The following is a 24,448-nucleotide window of genomic DNA, read 5'->3' as shown; positions in this document are numbered from 1 at the left end:
AAGGCTTAGCAGGTAAGACTGGTAGTCAGACTTCTAATTCATTTGTATCCCTCTGGTCACAGAGTTTCATCTCCTTTCCCGCCTTGCTCTTTGTTCTCATTGCTTGGACTCACAATCAGACGCTCTCTTTCTCTCATGATTCCAGCTTGTGGTAGAGTGTGTGGGGTAGCAGATGCATGTCACTGTTGGGTTGGTGGATTCAGCCATTTACAGATTTGCCAGGGATTGTGGCTGGTTGTACTGGCCCAGTAACTCCTTCTAGCTCCCACTAGGTGTCCAGATTTGATTTTTTTGGTTAATCCATCATTTGGGTCCTATTGGTTCTTTTTTCTCTCTTGATAGGTTCCCTGTTCAGGGATTCCAAGCAATCAGTTTACTTTCATTTGCCCAGTTGTTGATATTGGAACTGTTTAGTGTTTGCTTTCAACCCACAGAATTATTGGGAGCTACATTTACAATGTAAGCTGTAAAGACTTTGGGGGCAGGAAATCCACCTTTATCTACCATGCACACTGATGGTGCTATATATAATAGTAATAACAATGTCATTAATAAAAGAGACTCTTCAGTGATATGGCAAAGTCATTACACAAAAGTACTTATAAACAGTATCACACATTCACTCTCTTCTCATTCAAATACTTTCACCCAAACACTTCCACTCACCTAGAAGTTATGTATGTAGAGCACCAAACATATGTCTCCTAACAATAGATACACGTTGCTATTTGTATTACAAGGTACATGCAAGAGATAGTGGATATAATTCACAGATGAAATGAACATTTCTCCCAATTGGAAATAGAACATTCTTGAAAATAGTCTCATTGAGCAAATTGTGTTTTTTTAATGAAGAAATGTCACCACTTGCAATATCATATAATAAACTGAAAAGCTAGCTCCCCAAGAAGAAGCTAGGTAAGTGCTGGCATAATTCCTGTAAACGGGAAGCAAATGGTGACAGATTAAGGAGGTGTTTTTAGATTCCGTGTTATATGGTAGGTTGGACAGGCTGACAAGAAGAACATTATTTTTTGATGAGTTTTGACATGACTCTACGTTTAGCAAGGGGATGTTTTTACTGTGGGGTGCCTAATTTTAATAAAAAAACCTATATTCATGATACAGGTTTTGTAATACATGTTAAGTACAGTGAAGTGAACTATAATTAACATAATTTTATTGGCATTATAAAAGTAAAGCAGATAGTTTATAAAGAATAAAAGCCACTCTCTCTTTCTGGTGTGTTTTTTCCCTCCCTGCAATAGATCAGGCAGACAAAATATGAAGGTAATTTTCTCCCCTATGAAATTCATAGGAGACACTGGGGCACTGTAGAATATATGAGAAAGCAAGAAGATATAATATACAGTATACATTATATAACTATATATATAACATTATATAGTTCTCTTACACTTTTCTTCTGTACAATACAATACACATTCATCTTATCTCTCTTAATTGGAAGAGAGCAAACACATCACAGTCACACCAGGGGTCAGGTCAAAACCAAAGAAGAGTTGTTCGGTTAGAGAAATCCTTACATTTTAGAAATATTTTTGATCAAAGAGAAGATATATATATTGTGACAAAGCTCTGTCCTTGCCTCCATGGGTCCTGCATTTCCTGGCGGATTTCACTAGCCTCAGAGGCTCACTGTGACCCTCCACATAACCCTTCTTTCTCTAGAGACAAGGGTCAGAGTCTACTGAGCCATTTTCATCATAAGCCAGCGAGAGAGGTGAGGAGAAGTTATCCTTCCTTGCACAGTCTCTGTTGTTTCCCAGTCTCAGTGATTAATCAGGGGGCAAAGGTGGGGGGGGAGCCCGGGCCCACCCCCTACTCCGGGCTCCAGCTCAGGGACCCTAATAGTATCAGCTATGGTAGCTGACCTTTTAGAAACATGACATGTACAATTCCCTGGGCTACTTCCCCCACTGCAGCCCTCGCTTCCTCAAGCTCCACTTCACCCTTACCTCAGGGCCTCGTTCCTTGTGCCTGATATGGTGTGTACTACTCAGCCTCTCCAACCGCGCAACTTCTTCCCACAGCTCCTGACATGCACTCCCTCCTGACTGACTGGGAGGCTTTTAACTAGTTTCAGCCAGCCCCTGATTGGCTTCAGGTGTCCCAATCAACTTAGCCTTCTCCCTGCCTTCTGGAAAGTTCTTAATTGGCCCCAGGTGTCTTAATTGACCTGGAGCAGCTGCCATTTCACTTATCCTTGTACCAGGGATTTGTTTAGCTTGGAGCTAATATATCTATCTCCCGCTACTCTTCCATAGCCATCTGGCCTTGCCCCGTCACAATATATATATATATATATATATATACATTGCTCTTTTGGAAAAAAAATATGTCTTCCAAAATGTAAGAGATTTCTCTAACCCAGCAACTCTTCTTTGGTTTTGACCTCACCCCTTGTGTGACTGTGATATGTGTGCTCTCTTCCAATTAAGAGAGATAAGATGATATTCTATGTTGGAATGTGTACTATATGTGTTGCTGATGAAAGGCAAGAATGAAGTGTTCTTGAGGATTGACAGGTACTATAGGAGATAATTGAATGACAATCTGTCTTCTTGCTTTAATTCAGTTAACTTGGAGGAAAAGTGGGTGGAAAATGTGTGAGGTTTTCCTCAAGAGCTGCTTTCTTTCCTTTTTTCCCCTTTCTTGCAGGATCAGGGTCGGTGAAAATGTTCCGCCGGATTTCTTGTTTTTGTTCTTCTTGAATCAATGCTGGTGCTCATTGACCTGCCCTCTTAACTACTCTCAAATCCCATAGTATCTCTGGCCTTTAGCAAAAACAAAACATCTAATGGTTGTATTAAAAAAAATAAAAGAAATACTGTTTTAAAAACTAAAGTTGTTGAGTGTATTTTCATAATGTATGTTGCACTGAGGGTGGGTTTTCTGTTGTTGATGGGGTTAGATAGGGAATGTGCATTATGGAAGGAGGCTTTGTTGTTGTTGTTTTAAAGTAAGTGAGCATATAAGATTGTGCTGCTCACTTCCCCCATGTTTACATTATATCTCAGTTTCATCATGAATGTATTGTATCTACTATGAGAACTGGCACATCTTCCCCTTCCTTATTCTAATTCCAGAACTCTTTGGACGTTTTAATAGCCCTCCAGTGTCAAGCAGTTGCTCAGAAGAGGTCTGATCCAAAGCCAGTTGAAAACAATGGGAGTCTCTCCATTGACTTCAGCAGTTTTTGGATCTTGACCTAAGAACCTATGCATCATCTAAATCCTACTTAAACCGTAAGTGGTAGATAGGCTTTATGCTGGCCAACTGTTCGTGGCTAAATTTCACTATAAGGGAAGGAGGTTTCACTGCCAGCCCTAAGGTCTAGCATCAGAGACTTGCCTGCCATGAAGAACTGGGGATCAAACCTAATCACTAGAACAGCAGCATAATCAGCCCTGTAGTGATGGGGCAGAGTGTAAGTGCATCCCTTTGAGCTCTGTGGCTGGACCAAGGGAAAGCATGATAAGCAGCACTGGGATCTCATGCCTGTCAATGGGTGGGTCATAAAGTGGGTCCTTTGAAGGAGTGGTAGATTAAAGAGAACTGTGGAATTTCATAAGATGTTCTGATAAACTGCTAAGATAAGGAGGTGGGTATGGGGAGAAATATTCTTTTTTAAGCAATTGTTCAAATTTGCACACTACTGAAATACAGTGAACAGAAAAAGTCCTTTCTATACCAAATGGTGTGTATGGTTTTCTGTGGAACAGCCATATACTGTAAACCAAAATATGTCAGATTCACTTAATACCTGCACAATGGAAAAAGAAGAGCCATATCTATAACTGTTAAGTTAAAAAAAACCCACTTCTTATATTTTACATTTTTTACTTTTTACAGACCTAGGGTTGAAATCCAGGTCCCATTGAAGTGAATGGGAGTTTTGCCATTACCTTCAGAGGGACCAGGATTTCACCCTGGTGCTGTTCACTGCAATAAAGCAAAGACACATTATCAGTGATTAAGGAAATAGCTAATTTTTGCTAATTGCAGTGTGTTTTGAAGGTCATAATGATGACAAGAATTTTTGAACCATTTCCCCGTGGCAGGAAGTGTATCAGAAAAACAAGGTCAAAGTTTTCATTCACTTTTATCTCTGTAAATCTGGATTGATGATTCCATTGAAATTGCTAGAGTCACTTATGATTTTCACTGGTGTACTGTCACAGAGATCAGATTTTGGGGACTTTTTTTGCTGAAAATTGGCATTATTGATCCTATTGTTGGTAACAGCAATTTTGATGTAAAATTATATCATTTTTGGCACAAGTGGTAGGCAATACAGTTCAATAAATGGTATCTATTCTTGCACTGGTTTAATAGTCAGTATCTGTACTTTAAGAATGTTTAATGTTGGTCCAATGAAATAAATCTAACTGGTTAACCTATATTTCAGCAAGATTGCAATTGGTTTAACTGTACAACCTCTGAGTAAAATGTTCACTGCCAGCCGTAGGGGACAAAATAAACTTGTTCAGTGAAACTTATTATTTTCAAAAACATTTTGCAGGTCATAGAGGGTGAGGAATGTTTCTCAGTATGTGCATGTTCATACTCATGCACTAAAGAAAATGGGTGCAGCAATTTTTTAAAAACATTCTAAAAGAGAGACTACTTGCTATAATTATAGTGAGGAGTTTTCAGAGGAAACGGGGGGTTAATGGGATTTGTTGATGTTCATTTCCTCTGAAAATTTGAGTGCCTAAATTTAAACATTCAGATTTAAAAATATTGCCCCATGTGACTTACCAAAGGCTACATTTTACTGTTTATGAAATAATAATTTTCCTTTAATTACCACACAGGGATATTGTGAGAATAACTTAGTTAATGTTAAAGTCTCCGTTCAGGAAATCATCCCTATTCAAGACAGCCCTTTGCTTGTCCTTAAGTCCCATTAAAGTCAAAATTAAAGTTAAATATATGCTTAAGTGCCTTCCTAAATTGGGGTTGAAAAAATTACTTTGAAGACTAAAAGTGCCACTGTAAACCACCATCAACCTCAGCCTGGACCAGTCCACACAAGAGATCCACTTCCTGGACACTACAGTGCTAATAAGCAATGGTCACATAAACAGCATCCTATTCCGGAAACCTACTGACTGCTATTCCTACCTACATGCCTCCACTTTTCATTCAGACCACACCACATGATCCATTGTCTACAGCCAAGCTCTACGATACAACGGCATTTGCTCCAACCCCTCAGACAGAGACAAACACCTACAAGATCTCTATCAAGCATTCTTACAACTATAATACCCACCTGCTGAAGTGAAGAAACAGATTGACAGAGCCAGAAGAGTACCCAGAAGTCACCTACTACAGGACAGGCCCAACAAAGAATATAACAGAACGTCACTAGCTATCACCTTCAGCGCCCAACTAAAACCTCTCCAACACATCATCAAGGATCTACAACCTATCCTGAAGGATGACCCATCATTCTCACAGATCTTGGGAGACAGGCCAGTCCTTGCTTACAGACAGCCAACCAACCTGAAGCAAATACTCACCAGCAACCACACAACAGAACCACTAACCCAGGAACCTATCCTTGCAACAAAGCCCATTGCCAACTCTGTCCACATATCTATTCAGGGGACACCAGCATAGCACCTAATCACATCAGCCACAATATCAGAGGCTCGTTTACCTGCACATCTACCAATGTGATATATTCCATCATGTGCCAGCAATGCCCCTCTGCCATGTACATTGCTCAAACAGTCTCTACATAAAAGAATAAATGGACACAAGTCAGTCGTCAAGAATTATACCATTCAAAAACCAGTTGGAGAACACTTCAATCTCTCTGGTCACTCGATTACAGACCTAAAAATGGCAATACTTCAACAAAAAACCTTCAAAAACAGACTCCAATGAAAGACTGCTGAATTGGAATTAATTTGCAAACTGGATACAATTAACTTAGGCTTGAACAGAGACTGGGAGTGGATGGATCATTACACAAAGTAAAACTATTTCCCCATGTATATCTCCCCACCCTCCACTGTTCCTCAGATGTTCTTGTCTACTGCTGGAAATGGCCCACCTTGATTATCACTACAAAAGGTTCCCCCCCCAGCTCTCTTGCTGGTAATAGCTCACCTTAAGTGATCACTCTGGTTACAGTGTGTATGGTAACACCCATTGTTTCATGTTCTCTATGTATATAAATCTCCCCACTGTATTTTCCACCAAATGCATCCGATGAAGTGAGCTGTAGCTCAAGAAAGCTTATGCTCAAATAAATTTGCTAGTCTCTAAGGTGCCACAAGTACTCCTTTTCTTTTTATAGATTCATTGTTTTTTTAGAGATGAGTTAGACATGTCAGTCCATCTCCCCTGCTGGTTCAAAATTACCCATGTTGCACATTTACATTTGCTTTGCCCAGTATCATTTGTATATCCATAGTGACAGGCCTTTCCCCACTTTCCTTAGATAATATTTCACAGTCTAATCATTCTCCCTGCCAGGAAACATCTCCAGGTTCGCAGTCTAAATAGTCCCTTTCTTAATTTGATCCCATTACTCCTATTTATGACTCTCTGCACCACTCTAAATAATGCCTCTCCCTTCCTGCTGTTTGGCCATCTTAATCAACTTCCAAACAAGCTATATGTTTTTTTTAACCCCCTCAGGAGTGTGTCCATTTTTCTGGTAATGAAAATCCACAAATTGAATATTCCCTGTATGGCTGCATTAGAACTATGTATGAGAATACCTATTTACTGTAGAATGCTCTGGCTATTTTTGCTGCCATATATTGATGAGTAAACTCATGCCAAATTAACTGTTCACTATCACTCATACTATTTCATACTTCCTTCCTGAGTTCTCCTTCCCATTGAATATTGTATATCACATTTGTTTCCAAGTATATTAGGCTGCATTTTTCCAAATTGAAACTCATTTTTGGAACTCATTTTATTTCTTTGAGTATTGATGAGTCAATTTCCTTGTCTTGAATGATACTTGTGTCTCTCTTTCAAATTTAGTATCATCTGAAAAATTAAATTACTCATTGTTTCCTTCCTATTTGAGATCCATTCTATGTCTGTTTTTCTAAGGTGCCTATTAGTGTGACATTTAAGTGCTGATCAATAATGAAGGTTTAAGTAAAGCTGGACCTAGAGTAGTCAATGTTAAAAGATCAACATTTATCCACAGATACTGAAGCTGGTGGTATCTTAGACACACCTCTGTCCTGGTGCTTACAGAGTAATTGCATATATGTTGCTAATTATTGTTCCCCTTCCACTCATCTCTTGTTATCTGCCTCTGCTTTGTGATTGAAAGCTCCTCAGAATCAGGGACTGCCCCTTCTGGAATCTTTGTTTCATAAGCACCTATAATATCCTGGGTGCTACACTTAATAACTAGTAATAATGATATTGCTAGAAATATTGAATTTGTAATCATGCCCTCTGATATCACTAAGCTCTATCACTAGACTCATCTCCTCAAAGTGATGTGTTGCTGTTTATCATTAGCTTTTGCTGACAGTGTTACTACCAGTTGTCAATGTATGTGACATTGTTCATAACTAAGTGAATTTGAATAAATTTTGAGGGTGATTTTGTGAAACTGTTAAGTGTTTTTTAAATATCATCATTCCCTTGTGCACTGAACTATGTCACCTAACAGCCCTGATCTTAGTTCAGAGAAGATATTATGTAGTGTAACAGTTGATCCTGTCACTTGATTTAATTTTATGTATCAAGTAAATAAAGGGGGCAAATTACTTAATATCTGCTTAAAAGTAGTATAAGAAGCTTTTTAGTGGAAAAAAAAGTGTTGGTCCTGAACTGCTAACTACTAACTACAGTCCAATAAGTAGTTTATTAATTCCAATTTTTCATGAGATCTAAATTAAAAAGCCAACAGGATATTTTATTATTGGCATGATCAGCAGATTAAAACTGTTTGTTTTTACAGTAACCACTTTAAAAAATACACACAGATGTCTGCATGCACACATACACAAGAAAGTGATCTCATTTGGAAAAATGACCTGAATTTCATTTATGACCTCCATGAAAATCACGCTTGCATGGAAAATGTCAGTAGAGTAATGACAAGATGATGCTTTCATTCTTGAATGCTTTCACTGTAAGCTAAACAATGGCAAACTGAATCTTACTGAGTGTGGTAGGTCTCATTTACAGAGGTCCCCCAAGCATAGCCAAAGTGCTTCTCTTCTCAGATTAGGCTGACTAAATGGAATCTTTGGTAAAGGTTTAAAGGTGAGGTTTTCAAAAATGTTCAGCATTGGCCTATTTCTTCCCCCCATTGAAATCAGTAGGGTTCCACCGTCAACATCAATGGGAGCAGAATTAAACAATGCTGAGTGCTTTTAAACCTCCCTCCCTAAATGCCACTCTTTGTATCAAATCCTAGTTTCACTGGAGTTAATGGTGCAGGATTATAAAAATATGATGTAATTGGACAAAAAAACAACCAGTTGTAAATTGACTTAAGTAAGACCAGACACAACTCAAAATTTACAACTGTTTGGATTTTTGTCCAATTACATCATATTTTTATAAATACAAGAAAAAGTCATATTATGTGTAGTAGAATTTCTGAGGATGACAAATATCACCTCACTAATTGCTTTCTTTTTTTTTAAATTTTTCAGAAATTGAAAAATTTCAGGGTTCTGATGGGAAAAAGGAAGATGAAGAAAAGAAATACCTTGATGTCATCAGCAACAAAAACATAAAGCTGTCAGAAAGAGTACTGATCCCTGTCAAACAGTATCCCAAGGTACTGTAACTAATTTAATATAGTGTTAGTGTTTCACAGCTGAGAAGTGGACAAACCATATGCTTAATTATTTTGTTTCTTGACTTTAGAAACACTGTGCAGGACTTCAGGATATTTAAAAGTCAGATGACATTTTCATTCTTGGATTTTGCTGTAATTAGGCAGTCTGGTCCAAACTGTAACTGGTGGCCTATTCAAAAGCCATTGAAATCAGAGGGAAGTCTTTACATTTGGATCAGGTTCTTAATCAGGGAAAAGTTTCATTGATTTGCCAAAGGAGTTTCTCATTAATAAAGACTGCAGTATTTGTCCTAGTTGGTGTATAAACTTAATGACCAAATTTAGAACAGAATATAATTTCACAGCAAGAATATAAAGGCAAGCCCAATAATTGTGAAAAGTCAGCTCAAATGCACTGCAGCTTCTTCATTTGTTATACTAATTTAATGGAACAGTCATGGGATAACTATGGGCAGTGACTTTAACAATATACATGCCTTCCTGCAAAATTCATTCAGCTTTGGCCACAGCTTCTTCTAATTTAGTAGTTTGATCTCTTCCCCATTATATGTGATGATAAATGAAAATGTATGTCATGAAAGAGCCCACAATTATCATACGTTAGCCAGAACTGTAGGTTCCTAAGCTGAAAATGCCTCTCCATAGCTCTGTATAATAAAGAGCCAAGACATGTTGTTGTATTTTTATATAAAAGAAGAGAATGTGATTTTCTTTGTACAACCTTGTATTTTACATAAACAGTTGTTGTAACAGTATTCAACCTGAAATGGTAAACCTCTCAATTTGTCTCTAAAGCATTTTTTCTTGCTAATTTATTATCACATGGTATTTGGTTCACCATTAGCCTTGATTACACTCTCAGTTTTTTAGTTTTATACTTTCATCAGTAATAGTAATAAATTACAATGGATAAAAAGCCTATCAACCAAAAGGAAAGGTGTAAAAAATCGAGATTCTATGATTCAAGATGACATTTACCTCCCAAATAGTGAATATAAAACTGAGATAATGTAATCATCCAAATGGTAAAGACCTTAGAAATGCACACAGTGATATAAAGAATTACGTTCTTGCTTCATAGCCTGAGGTACTTTGCCTAGATTTGTAACATTTTGAATAAATGTTGTAGGTGACCTGAAATTCTTAATAAGAATATAGTAATACTGTATCTTTATAAAAGCTATTTCTGATATTCTAATTATTCAGAATACTGTTTAATGAGGATAGAAGAATGAAAGACAAACTATTTAATAGATAAATGCAATAATCTATTCAAATACAGTACCGGTGTATGATTAAATTAACCTTCATTTGCTTTAATTAGCTTGTTATGTTAATGAGAAATGTAAATTATAAAATATTTCTGGATGTTTTGAGCAGTCAAACAAATTATCTGTACTGTAGGTAAGGAATTTTTTTCATTAATATAAAATAGACTCTGAAATTTCTTATTATTGATTATTGATTATTGAAATTATTGATTTCCTGCCAACATTGTCTTCAGAATGTATAGTTCTTAAATCTTCATGTATTTTGCGTCTATCTGTTATCATCTTTCTAGAAACATAGGATTTGCCAGTTTGGATCAGACTATTGGTCAGTTTGTTCCAGTTCCCTTTCTTTGGTAGTAACCATCATCAGTTACATTTGGGGAAATGATAATTTTTCAAATCGTTGCTAGCCAGTTCTGTAGTGCTGTGCATAGAGATTAGTGGATATTTGTTCCTCACACCCAAACTAGAGCTCAGTCTACAAACTGAAATATTAGAATTGATTGCTTAGTAAGAATTTGGAATGCAATCCACAGCAGAAGCCAGGAAGTTTCAAGATTGGGAAGAATCAAGGATTCATTAAATAGGTCAAATATGTAAAAATAAAGTATTAATGAGTTATCAAACCGGAGCTAAGTTTGCCAACCCAGGATTACCTTTTATAAATGTCTGTACTGCTTAGAGAGTATGTTAACTCATCAGAGATTCCAACACTATGTTATTCTAGAAAACATACAATGTGTAAATTGGGCAACAAGGGCATAATTTCGTGCATTTATCAGAGCCCTTCATTAGAGTGAAACCTACATTTCTGGGAAGATGGAAAAAGGGTGTGCCATACAAAAATGTAAATCAAACGGTATATTATTTGGCCAGATAGACCTGCTTCTTCTATATGCTGTATTATTGGAGAAAATTATTTTAGTGATCAGCAATCACTGATAAACTATTACAAACTTAAAATTCCTAATGAGCTCTGTTGGAGGGGATCTGAAAAGAAGGGGGAGAGTGATACATGTCTGCTGGGTGTGCCTGGGAGCACAAAACTTTGGATCAAAACACCTGACCAGATTGTGGGGAAGAAAAGACATTGAATGTTACCTAAATATTCCCCAGATATTTAATTAGGGCTGCCAATCAACAAATCAGCTTTTTGGATGCAATTTGTCCCTGTCAAGGCCTCTGCACCACTGAAGCCCTATTTTATACTTCATGTGGGATCATAAAGCGCTACAACACAGCTCTAGATAAACAGGTTGAGCATCACTATCCAGAGTATAACAGGACCAGCTACAGTCAGTTTCAGAAGCAGATGGCTAGACGTGATTAAAATTAAACTGAACACACAACAGGCTTCCAGTATCTAAACAGCTCTTCAAGATGCAGAATGAGTGTTATAAACTTATCTGCACTCATGTGTCTATCATTTGATTCGTGAAGTTGCTGCTTAGAGACAGCAGAAAAAAAATCAGAGATCATGATTAGTGATAACTGTCTAATATTATTATGTCAGGTAAGGGCACAAACCTATTTTCCTTTAAGCAAGGAAGGATCCTTGAGCCTAAAGTTTCCAATTTAGACAAGCCAGCTGAAATACTAAAGTGATAGTACTGGGTTTTGAACTTGCAACTTTGTTTAGCTCTGCAACTTAAATGTATCAAAATGCAAAGAGGTGTGTTTACAAAGATTTTATATTATATTTCAAGTAACATTACATTCTGGAAAGATTTAACTCTTTAACTCTTTCTAAGGAGAAGATATCAAAATGCCTCTGCTGATAAAGAGTGATGGCCAAAATCAGAGGTGGTGTGTTGGGTAGCATCTTGCACTCACCTACTCATAGATCTGATATGTAAGGAAATCTAATTTACTGTAAGGACTTGAAACCAAAATAACTAAATTGGTTGTAATTCAGAACATTAATTATTTTGTTGCAAGTCTGTGATCATTGATGCTCTCATTTCAGAACAAAAGTATTCTATTTATGTGTAACTCACAGCACACTGAAATAGAATACTTTATTCTGAATTAAAGTATCAACACACAGACTTTCACCAAAATAATTGAAGGTGTGAATTACACCCAGTTTGATTATTTCAATCCCTGTGTAGACAAGGCCTAATTTACACCTTCTCGCAACTGTTTCCTAGCTAAATTTAAACAGAAGTCTTTAATTTACACGTTCTTATGCCCTCCTATTAACTGCTTTTTTTGCACCACTCCTTTCTTCTAGTCCATAGGCATGGAAGTTAGTATAACTCACAACTCCCTTAGTCTTTTAGGGCTTGTCTTCACTTAAAAGGCTGCAGTAGTGCAGTTGCACTGATTACACTGTGCCACTGTAGCACTTTAATGAAGATGCTACGTATGCCAACGGTAGGGCTTCTCCAGTCAGTGTAGGTGCTCCACCTCCCCAAGAGATGATAGCTATGTCAATGGGAGAAGCCCTCCCGTTGACATAGCATTGACTACATTGGGATTAAGGTCGGTTTACTGCATTGCTCAGGGATACAGAAAATCCACACTCCTGAGCAATGTAGTTATACCAACATAAATTGTGAGTGTAGGCCAAGCCTTAGTTTGACTCAGTGGGACAAACTTGGAGCTGATGTGTAAGGGAGGAATGTAAATTACAGATTATGTGAGTTTGAGTTGTAAAGAGCCTAAATCCAGTTGTAGTCTATATTAGGATAATTCCAGCCTGATCCCAAACATCTACTCCTCAATTTTAAAGCCCTGTAGCCTGAGCTCCATGAGCCTGAGTCAGCTGTGTGTGTTTAATTGCTGTGTAGACATACCCTTAGAGTATGTTTATATAGGAATGAGCAAAGAGGGATGTTGGGCAACCAAAAGGAATGTAATTGCAAGAGACAATGAAGAATAAGAGGAAAACATGTTTCTTTGCTAAGAAAAAGAAAAGAGAGGCAAGAAAAAGACATAAAATAATAATTTAAAACACTAGATAAGAACGAGAAAAGAAAAAAGTGGCATGGAAATAATAGAGGGACAGCCAGGAGTCATGGGAAAATGGAAGGGAAAACAGACAACTTTTAAACTTGTGATTGTCTTACGTAAGTCCTTATATTTTATTGACAGCTTCCTTGTACCTCAGAAAGTTTTTGGGTTAGTGATGGGATGGTTATTTTAAGCATGTATGTTCTATGAGTGTTGCTAGCTACCTATCTACTGTAGGTGAATAACATGTTCATTTGTTTGCTTGTTACTTTTCTCTGGATTTTATAGTTAAATATTGATTGTTACCTAACTTGTGTGTGCAGCTGTCTCTTGTATCATCACTCACTTTCCCCTTCAAGATATGCCTTCACTTACTGAGGTCCCAGGTATAGACTAGTACAGGAGTTAACTTAGTCTGAACCTTGTGTAACCCCTTGGGGTTTAGAGAACATGGCCCCTTTAAATCTTTTTCCTAAGGTGGGACGGGGAGCAGTGAAAGAAAGGAGGGAAACTCCAGGTTGGGCTATGGAGCCAGGGAGAGAGAGAGAAGTGCTGCAGCCTTCAGGCCCTTGCAAAGTGAAGCGGCAGAGAACCTGCCTGAAGCTGGGGAGGGACAAAGAGCCAATAAGAGACACCCCAGGACAGGAGCCAGGAGGAACACTGTGCCGGGGCGGGGAATTGCCTGAGAAGGACAGGCCGGAGCTGGACCCGGTATCACAGCTGCCCAGAGCTGCATGGCGCCTTGAGTATTGGGGCTTGTGACTCTGCATTGGAATAAGGAGGGGGGCTGTAGCTAGTTAAGTAGGGAGGTTATCGCTCTGTGTGGCTTTGCAGAGAGTGGCGGAAGAGGGCACCGGAGGGGTTTGTTGGGGAAAGTTTACTGGTGCTGAAGACGGCCAGAAGCACCCAAGACTCAGCACTGAACTGGAAATTTGCTAAGGCCTCCTGAACTCTGTGTGCAGACACATTGCTCTGTGTCTGCCCTTTCAGACTGTGCTACCACTGGGCCTGTGGGGCCTTGGTTTGGATGCAACCCTGTTCTACTGCTCCCCCTATATTTTCCCTTGTTGTTTTTCTCCTCTCATCCCTCTGTAAATAAATGTCTCCCTTTGTTATATCCATTGTGCTTTTCCTCTGTGGGTGTGTGTGTTCACTCTGGGGGGTTTGGAACAGGTGCCCATGGGGTGGGAGGGACTTTCCCTGCTGCATTTCTGTGCACACCTTCTCTTGGCCAGAGCTGCCTGCAGAGCAGACTCCATATTGGCCACAAGGGCGCTAAAGTTACACTTTTATAAACAGTATGCTATAGATAAAGAGAGAGGGATTTTTTTTTTTTTTTGTTTTTTGGGAAGCCACCATATAACTCGGTTCATCCAAGGATTTTTTGGCCAGAGAAACCTTGTTAGCCTCCTGCAAGCAAGTGCCATGTTTAAATATGGCTTTGCTTCTGGTGGCACCACTATGTATAGGAAGAACTATAGATGATATGCTCACTTTCTGAAGTCCAGCCTTGTTCTGCAAATCAGATGTACCGCATATGGGAGACAGGTTCTTAGTTTAAAATACTATATACTACAAGAGTGCCCAAAATGAGGCAGGAATGTTGGTAATGCCCCTGATGACATTCCAAGCAATCCCTGTAATGGAGCAACTGATTTCTTTGGCTCATTCACTTTCGATCTATGTATACTTCAGTCATTCCTTTCCAGAGATGTCCTATTTCTGGGGCTCATAAAAATATTTCTGAATGGCACATTTTACCTCTTATGGAAGGCAGCACATTGCACACAATGGCAAGAATTTATTTTTAATGACTAAGGGGAGATTATCCGAAAATCCCGTAACAAGATCTTCATACCCTTCTTCAAATCACAAAAAGAAAAGGAGTACTTGTGGCACCTTAGAGACTAACAAATTTATTAGAGCATAAGCTTTCGTGAGCTACAGCTCACTTCATCGGATGCATTTGGTGGAAAAAACAGAGGAGAGATTTATATACACACACACAGAGAACATGAAACAATGGGTTTATCATACACACTGTAAGGAGAGTGATCACTTAAGATAAGCCATCACCAGCAGCAGCACCTCACCTAAGGAGGAAAACCTTTCATGGTGACAAGCAAGGTAGGCTAATTCCAGCAGTTAACAAGAATATCAGAGGAACAGTGGGGGGTGGGGTGGGAGGGAGAAATACCATGGGGAAATAGTTTTACTTTGTGTAATGACTCATCCATTGCCAGTCTCTATTCAAGCCTAAGTTAATTGTATCCAGTTTGCAAATTAATTCCAATTCAGCAGTCTCTCGTTGGAGTCTGTTTTTGAAGCTTTTTTGTTGAAGTATAGCCACTCTTAGGTCTGTGATCGAGTGACCAGAGAGATTGAAGTGTTCTCCAACTGGTTTTTGAATGTTATAATTCTTGACGTCTGATTTGTGTCCATTCATTCTTTTACGTAGAGACTGTCCAGTTTGGCCAATGTACATGACAGAGGGGCATTGCTGGCACATGATGGCATATATCACATTGGTAGATGCGCAGGTGAACGAGCCTCTGATAGTGTGGCTGATGTGATTAGGCCCTATGATGGTATCCCCTGAATAGATATGTGGACAGAGTTGGCAACGGGCTTTGTTGCAAGGATAGGTTCCTGGGTTAGTGGTTCTGTTGTGTGGTGTGTGGTTGCTGGTACCCGCATGGCCCCACAGTATGCCAACATTTTTATGGCTGACTTAGAACAACGCTTCCTCAACTCTCATCCCCTAATGCCCTTACTCTACTTGCGCTACATTGATGACATCTTCATCATCTGGACCCATGGAAAAGAAGCTCTTGAGGAATTCCACCATGATTTCAACAATTTCCATCCCACCATCAACTTCAGCCTGGACCAGTCCACACAAGAGATCCACTTCCTGGACACTACGGTGTTAATAAGCGATGGTCACATAAACACCACCCTATATCAGAAACCTACTGACCGCTATTCCTACCTACACCTTTCATCCAGATCATACCACTCGATCCATTGTCTACAGCCAAGTGCTACGATATAACCGCATTTGCTCCAACCCCTCAGACAGAGACAAACACCTACAAGATCTCTATCATGCATTCCTACAACTACAATACCCACCTGCTGAAGTGAAGAAACAGATTGACAGAGCCAGAAGAGTACCCAGAAGTCACCTACTACAGGACAGGCCCAACAAAGAAAACAACAGAACGCGACTAGCCACCATCTTCAGCCCCCAACTAAAACCTATCCAACGCATCATCAAGGATCTACAACCTATCCTGAAGGACGACCCATCACTCTCACAGATCTTGGGAGACAGACCAGTCCTTGCTTACAGACAGCCCCCCAATCTGAAGCAAATACTCACCCTCAACCACATACCACACAACAGAACCACTAACCCAGGAACCTATCCTTGCAACAAAGCCCGTTGCCAACTCTGTCAACATATCTATTCAGGGGATACCATCATAGGGCCTAATCACATCAGCCACACTATCAGAGGCTCGTTCACCTACGCATCTACCAATGTGATATATGCCATCATGTGCCAGCAATGTCCCTCTGCCATGTACATTGGCCAAACTGGACAGTCTCTACATAAAAGAATGAATGGACACAAATCAGACGTCAAGAATTATAACATTCAAAAACCAGTTGGAGAACACTTCAATCTCTCTGGTCACTCGATCACAGACCTAAGAGTGGCTATACTTCAACAAAAAAGCTTCAAAAACAGACTCCAAAGAGAGACTGCTGAATTGGAATTAATTTGCAAACTGGATACAATTAACTTAGGCTTGAATAGAGACTGGGAATGGATGAGTCATTACACAAAGTAAAACTATTTCCCCATGGTATTTCTCCCTCCCACCCCACCCCCCGCTCTTCCTCTTATATTCTTGTTAACTGCTGGAATTAGCCTACCTTGCTTGTCACCATGAAAGGTTTTCCTCCTTAGGTGAGGTGCTGCTGCTGGTGATGGCTTATCTTAAGTGATCACTCTCCTTACAGTGTGTGTATGATAAACCCATTGTTTCATGTTCTCTGTGTGTGTGTCTCCTCTGTTTTTTCCACCAAATGCATCCGATGAAGTGAGCTGTAGCTCACGAAAGCTTATGCTCTAATAAATTTGTTAGTCTCTAAGGTGCCACAAGTACTCCTTTTCTTTTTGCGAATACAGACTAACACGGCTGCTACTCTGAAACCTTCAAATCACAGAAATCTTTCAGTCCTATACTATTGATATACCCAGTTGACTTATATGGAACACTTTTTTAACCATTTCAAATAAAGTGCACAGACTATTATTTTTCTTGCCAAGTAGTCGTTTCCCTTCTTGAGTGTGTTTAATTCAACTGAAATAGCAAGTAATACTATAGATTCCTCAGTCCCTTACTCTTCCCATCTGCAGGCACACACAAAGCTTGCTCTCTTTTTATTGAATGGGTGTTCTCACAAGCTAAGGGGAAGATGCCGTTGGAACCCTTTGTTGTACCTGTCTATGTTTTTATAAGGTTTGGTACTTCAGTACCTTCCACATTTTATTGTTAAAACAGCAGCAGAAGATCAACAAAGTACACAAGTCTTTATGTATAGAATACATTGTGCAAGGCACCCTTTTCCTCTTGCTAGACTTAGTGTTTCCCCCTCTGGTGATGGCGGGCCTGGGATAACCCCACTCAGGCAGCGTTTGCCTTCCCTCTTCTCTGCTCCCTTGGTCGTATTTTCAGGGTAGGCTTGAATGTCAACCTAAGGGGTGATCCTCCACCAAACAAAAAGGAAACAGTCTCATAAACAAAAACCCGGGGGGGTACCTTTCGCTGCCCCCCTCGCTGGGGCAAGGTGTTGTCCGGTTGGTTGCCCTGGGGTGTCAGTCCTTCCCCTAGCAGGCACTCAGGTTTGGTCATTTCCCCTATTACAAGGAGAACAGGCATTCAGCCTGCAACAGCCTATTTCCCTGCTTCCGCTAGCTAGCTAGCTTGCTTGCTTGCCTGCCTGTCTCCTCCCTTGCTCTCCCCAGAGGAGGATTTTTAAAAGCCTCAGGCAACCCTTAATTAGATTCACGTGTCCATAATTGGCCTGAAATAATGGCTTATCAGCTTGTAGGAAAAAGGGCCTTTAACATTCTAGGGCTAATATCTCTACCTTCCAGAACTCTCCTGCAGCCATCCGGCCTGATTTTGTCACAACATCAATTCTTTTTTTATTGCACAAATAAGCATCACCAATATATATACATCAGGCGTATTTTATACAATTGACCAAGAGTTCTCAAACTATTTTGTAGTGTAGACCACATTTTATTACAGACATTATCCCTATGGCAATATGTGCATATGTGTAAGGAGAACAAGGGATTAGAGCAGTGATGGACCATTTAGTTCTAAGAATGTTTTCCCCTAACTTCCATATGTATGCATTTTCTTCAAATACATCAAAAATCCATTTGCCCATCCATAATCACTTCTTACTTTTTATGCATTATTTTGAAGAAAGACAAAAACTTCCTTTTGAAATAACATTAAGTTCATCCTAGTGTGCAATTTTTCTAATTAGTATATTACTGCATCCACTTCATTAAATGACGCACGTCTCATAAATCTGCTGTGTACATAATGTAGATGTTTTTCCATTTAGTAGCATTTAATTTTTGTTATGTCAATTCCTATTCACATTTTGCTGTAGCATACATATAAAAAGTATAGCATTTAAGCCTTGCTTTGTACATGTGCTCCTTAGTACCATAAAAGGTTTGAAAAATTTGGCCATGTGTGTAGTGCACAATATCAATTGCAAGATTGTTCAATTTGAGGGAAGTCCTGGCCCCATTCAAGTAAGTGGGAGTTTTTCCTTTGATTTCCATAAAACCAGGATTTCACCATTGTGTGAAAACTGGATTTATTCATTGTTTCTGCTTTGTGTAAGCAGTAATTTATAAAATGTGTGAACAAGCTAGGGGAAAATATGTACTAAATATAAATAATTTATTGTCTTTAATATTACATTTATTCTATAAAATGTTCTCACTGTATTGAATAATGTTTGTATCTTCTCAGATTTCATAAACTCATACCTTCATGTAAATAACTTTTGTGGTCACTCATCAGAGCCACAGAATTTATTCGGAAGGCTGGGGTTTCCTGCCCTTGTTCTGTCACAGAAGCACAACTCCACTCGAGAAGATGGTGATTTTATTTTCTTAGCATCCTCTTCCTTTTATATGTTACTCTCCTGGAAGCCTGACAGCTATCTGTCCAGCTTTCACAGCAACTCTTGCTATGTTAAGCATCTCCAGGTGATTTGTGTGTTTGGAACCCTTTTTAAGCAAGTGAGTGGAGGGAGCAGTAGGCAGTGATTGGTGGGTGTGAAAGGATATTAGAATTGCAGAGGAAAGAGAGTATGAACTGGCAGTATTGCTGTAACCAGAAATAAAGAGAGGCCCTTGTTGACATGTATGGAAGCCGGAGAGTTTGATATGTCACTCAAGCAAGGAAAAGTTCCCAGGGATTGGATGAAGGTTGATATTTGTTATAAAAGGAAAGCTAAAAGGCTAATTATATATTGAGGACTTCAACTTTTACCTTTTAATAAGTGAAAAGATTACATACTTGGAAAAATACTGGAAACTAAGTAATCAATAACATGGATTGGAAGAATAACTCTTGTCTAGCTAAGCTGATTTTTTAGAATCAGAATTTAGAATTTAGCTGGCATTTTTTTAGAAGAGTAGCTCAAAATGAAAGAGGGGACAATGGTTTGAGCATTGGCCTCCTAAACCCAGGGTTGTGAGTTCAATCCTTGAGGGGGCCATTTAGGAATCTGGGGCAAAAATTGGGGATTGGTCCTGCTTTGAGCAGGGGGCTGGACTAGATGATCTCCTGAGGTCCCTTCCAACCCTGATATTCTATGATGTACTTGGTTCCATTGTGCTACATTATAAAGGGGGTGCTGGCTAAATTATTTAAGTAAAAGGTTCTTTATCATACACCCAAAAAGGTTTGCACTCTACCAGCTATTGATAGGTAGCAGGAGTCACTGAACTGGCAACTTTTTCACACAGGTCTCATTTTTAGTTTTAGTTTAGTTTTACTTTAGATTCACAAACTGATGATAGTGATGTGATACCAAGTTTCTTTATCAGTCAGGAAATATTTAATTTTAGTTTAATATTTAATATTTAATTAAATAATTTAATATTTACCCAAAAACGTTGGTACAAGTTTCAGCATAAATATTTGAAAAAAGCAGTGTTGCCAACTCTTGCAGTTTTATCACAAGTTTCATGATAGCTGATGCTTTTCTTAAAGCCCCAAATCCTGAATTCTTGTGATTACATGAAAAGTTCAGCTTTTATTTTAAAAAAATGCCTCCCATGATTGCAAGGAAAAGGCTGATAATATGACCCCTAAAGGCTATTATATCATGGGACAATTGAGAAGATGCATACAGTATTATTTTTAAAAGCTCGTGATTGAAGGGGCGGAGGGGCTGGATTCAGGACTGTTGAATGCTTGAGGTTGGCAGTACCAAAAAGCATTGGAATTCTATCCCAGGAGGATGTAATGCTTGATACACTAACTCTTAGGAAGAATTTTGAGGGGAAGGGAAGAGGGGGAGACAGTTGAGTTAAATAACAGGGGGGATGTTGCCTTATCACTTTTCCCTCTCTTCAGTGTCCTCAGACACTTGATTTTGCTCTTCAAAGTTACTTGGACTCCCTAATTTGTGGGGAAATATTTTTAAAGGAGGTATCTGGTCACTGAAATAACCTATAGGAAAAGAGTCCATGATGCAGAGAAAACACAAGCAGAGAATCCAGAAGTCTGTCAATTTTAAAAAAATCTAAGCTGGTCAGAAAATGCAGATGAATGTGGTATTTCAATAAAAATAGAAATGAAATTTCTCAATTAAAGTAACTATATTATTAATTAGTATTATTTTATTTATTATTTTATTTTCTTACCAGCTCTCCTAGGACCTCATCTTTGACCATTGGCATTAATGGTAGCTCTAAAAGTGGTAGTCCACCATCAGAAGTCCAAATGTTAAGACCTGAGATTATCAAATGGCTGGCATGGAACAACCACCTTAGCTCCTTCCTTTCCATGATCAGCTGCAGGCTGAGGGAATTTTGCTCAGTGCTTGGAGAATTTAATTTGGCCGTGTTGCTTTTAACATTTTTAACAGCATTTCTATTAAAATCAACTCCCATTGTACTAGCCAACTTCTATGGGGTACTAAAGTATTTTATTCTTTGCAGGTTGCTTCTAGAGACACACTTCATCAAATTATTCCTTATTGCAAAGAATGACAATGTCTTCCAGATGAACTTTTAGATTCTTGTTTGTTTCATTTTACTATCCAGGGCTATATAAATCTTCAACAGCACAATTAAAAAGACACTAATTAAAAGCCAGTAGCACAAAAGCAGGCCCATAATTAGAGATGTTTTACCTTTACAAGTTTCAGAGTAGCAGCCGTGTTAGTCTGTATTTGCAAAAAGAAAAGGAGTATTTGTGGCACCTTAGAGACTAAAATTTATTTGAGCATAAGCTTTCTTGAGCTACAGCTCACTTCATCGGATGCATTTGGTGGAAAATACAGAGGGGAGATTTATATACACACACACAGAGAACATGAAACAATGGATTTTATCATACACACTGTAAGGAGAGTGATCACTTAAGATGAGCCATCACCAGCAGCGGGGGAGGGGGGGGAGGAAAATCTTTCATGGTGACAAGCAAGGTAGGCTATTTCCAGCAGTTAACAAGAATATCTGAGGAACAGTGGGGGGTGGGGTGGGGGGGAGAAATAACATGGGGAAAGTTTTACTTTGTGTAATGACTCATCCATTGCCAGTCTCTATTCAAGCCTAAGTTAATTGTATCCAGTTTGCAAATTAATTCCAATTCAGCAGTCTCTCGTTGGAGTCTGTTTTTGAAGCTTTTTTGTTGAAGGATAGCCACCCTCAGGTCTGTAATGGAGTGACCGGAGAGACTGAAGTGTTCTCTAACTGGTTTTTGAATGTTATAATTCTTGACGTCTGATTTGTGTCCATTTATTCTTTTATGTAGAGACTGTCCAGTTTGACCAATGTACATGGCAGAGGGGCATTGCTGGCACATGATGGCATATATCACATTGGTGGATGCGCAGGTGAACGAGCCTCTGATAGTGTGCCTGATGTGATTAGGCCCTATGATGGTGTCCCCTGAATAGATATGTGGACAGAGTTGGCAACGGGCTTTGTTGCAAGGATAGGTTCCTGGGTTAGTGGTTCTGTTGTGTGGTGTGTGGTTGCTGGTGAGTATTTGCTTCAGATTGGGGGACTGTCTGTAAGCAAGGACTGGCCTGTTTCCCAAGATCTGTGAGAGTGATGGGTTGTCCTTCAGGATAGGTTGTAGATCCTTGATGATGCGTTGGAGAGGTTTTAGATTAGTTTAGTCATTACACAAAGTAAAACTTTCCCCATGTTATTTCTCCCCCTCCACCCCACCCCTCACTGTTCCTCAATTGTTCTTGTTAACTGCTGGAAATAGCTTACCTTGCTTGTCACCATGAAAGGTTTTCCTCCTTCCCCCGCCCCCCCGCTGCTGGTGATGGCTCATCTTAAGTGATCACTCTCCTTACAGTGTGTAAGATAAAATCCATTGTTTCATGTTCTCTGTGTGTGTATATAAATCTCCCCTCTGTATTTTCCACCAAATGCATCTGATGAAGTAAGCTGTAGCTCACAAAAGCTTATGCTCAAATAAATTTGTTAGTCTCTAAGGTGCCACAAGTACTCCTTTTCTTTTTACCTTGACAATAAAACCATGTAAAAATTCTTTTTACAATAGTATAGATTTCTTTTCTTCTTATATATCCCTCTACCTCCAACTTTTATATTATGTCCCTTGAACTCATCCTCCTTACAATTACAAGCTGGGGATCTAAATTACAGTCCTTTGATTTACATTGTCTTTCTCCTTTTATGAATTCAGTATTGTCCACAACATTTCAAGACACACTTTAAGACAATTACTGTCATTTAACATTTATGTTTCATCAGCACCCTAAGGCCCAAACTAAGTAGGGCCCTGTGGCACTAGACATTATACAAAGATATAATAAATAACAGCCGCTGTGCTGAAAAAAACATAATTGGTGAATGAAACAAATAAGAGGGCTGCGTGGGGGAGACTGGATAGCAAGTGTAATAGGATATGCATAATTCTAGCTATTATCAGGTTTTGTGTGTGAATTACAGCCAAGTTATGTTTTGAGGAAGGGCTTGAAGGTGATGGCTTTTTCAGCTTAATGGAAATTAAAACAGCAGTATCAAAAAATTGCTATTTCCCTAATGAAAATGAAATTATCAGGGAAGTAGTGGACCTTTTTGATACGTCTGTGTTAGTTAATTCAGCTACTTTTGTTGCAAAAGAGCCTGCATTTCTGTTCTTGATAAGCAAAACATTTCTGGGTACATTTTAAAATAGTGTACTTGGTTTTATAGATATGATTTAATTAGAGATCCACAGTTAAAGTTTCTGCAATGCTTTATAAATGTAACCCTTCATTTTATCTCAGTCATGAATAACATGAATGTGGGTTTTGTTGTGTTTATCATAATAATGATCATTATAAATTCCAATGTACACTCACACAAACTCAGAATATAGGACCATTTTGTTTGCAAAAGGGAGAACAGGCCTCCAAATATAGGAGAACCTTGACAAGCATATTTCACTTTTCCCTTGCTTTTTGATGAAATACGAGTATGTTTTGCATAAAGACATAAAGCAAAATATTTATTGTGATACAGTTGAAGTAGGCTTTTCCATTTGAAACAGTGCCAACATATAGAATAAGAGATCTGTTCTTTCTTTTAAGTGTGGGGGAGTTGCATGTATAACTTCCATTAATAATAATATATTCTAACTGGGAAGTTTGAAATGGCATAGAATCTTCAGACAATAATATAAAAGTTTTATTCCAATTATTTCATAATAGAATAAACTTTCCTATACAACATCCAACCCTCATATTTGGGGGGTTAGCAGAATACTAAAGAACATTATACTAATCTTCCCATGAAGTTATGTGATTATATTCTATGCCTCATTATGAGGAACTATATGGAACAGATATTCCATCAGTTTATGGGGATCTAGAGTTTTTAGTAGCCATTTTATAATTTGTATTTAATGCCCAGATCTTAGTAATTGGAAAACAAGGTAGGTAAATCATTAAGGTTTATTTGTAATCCATATAAAACATGTTAAATTAAGGATGTGGTGTAGGACCATATGTGTTTGGAAGTAGGATTTAAGAATTAAATGTTCAGGAAAAATATCAAAATTAAATGGTGAGGGGTAAAGGGGGAAAT

At 38.7% G+C, this 24,448-nt stretch overlaps 1 protein-coding gene across 4 annotated transcripts in view; it reads left to right on the top strand.

Annotated features, from left to right (window-relative positions):
• Positions 1-24,448, top strand: part of KHDRBS2 (KH RNA binding domain containing, signal transduction associated 2) — a 640,432-nt gene that overhangs the window by 99,950 nt on the left and 516,034 nt on the right. For all 4 annotated transcript variants that reach the window (XR_005291960.2, XR_006279815.1, XM_038395788.2 and 1 more), the window contains exon 2: positions 8,682-8,809. Coding sequence is in view for 2 of the 4 variants with exons in the window: in XM_038395788.2 (XP_038251716.1) it covers positions 8,682-8,809 (128 nt within the window). In the remaining 2 variants the exon portion in view is untranslated. The remainder of the gene's footprint in view (positions 1-8,681; positions 8,810-24,448) is intronic.

Source organism: Dermochelys coriacea, chromosome 3 (assembly GCF_009764565.3).
Source record: "Dermochelys coriacea isolate rDerCor1 chromosome 3, rDerCor1.pri.v4, whole genome shotgun sequence".
NCBI lineage: Eukaryota > Metazoa > Chordata > Testudines > Dermochelyidae > Dermochelys > Dermochelys coriacea.
The sequence above is the reverse complement of the archived record's forward strand: the minus strand, read 5'-3'. Positions and strand labels throughout refer to the sequence as shown.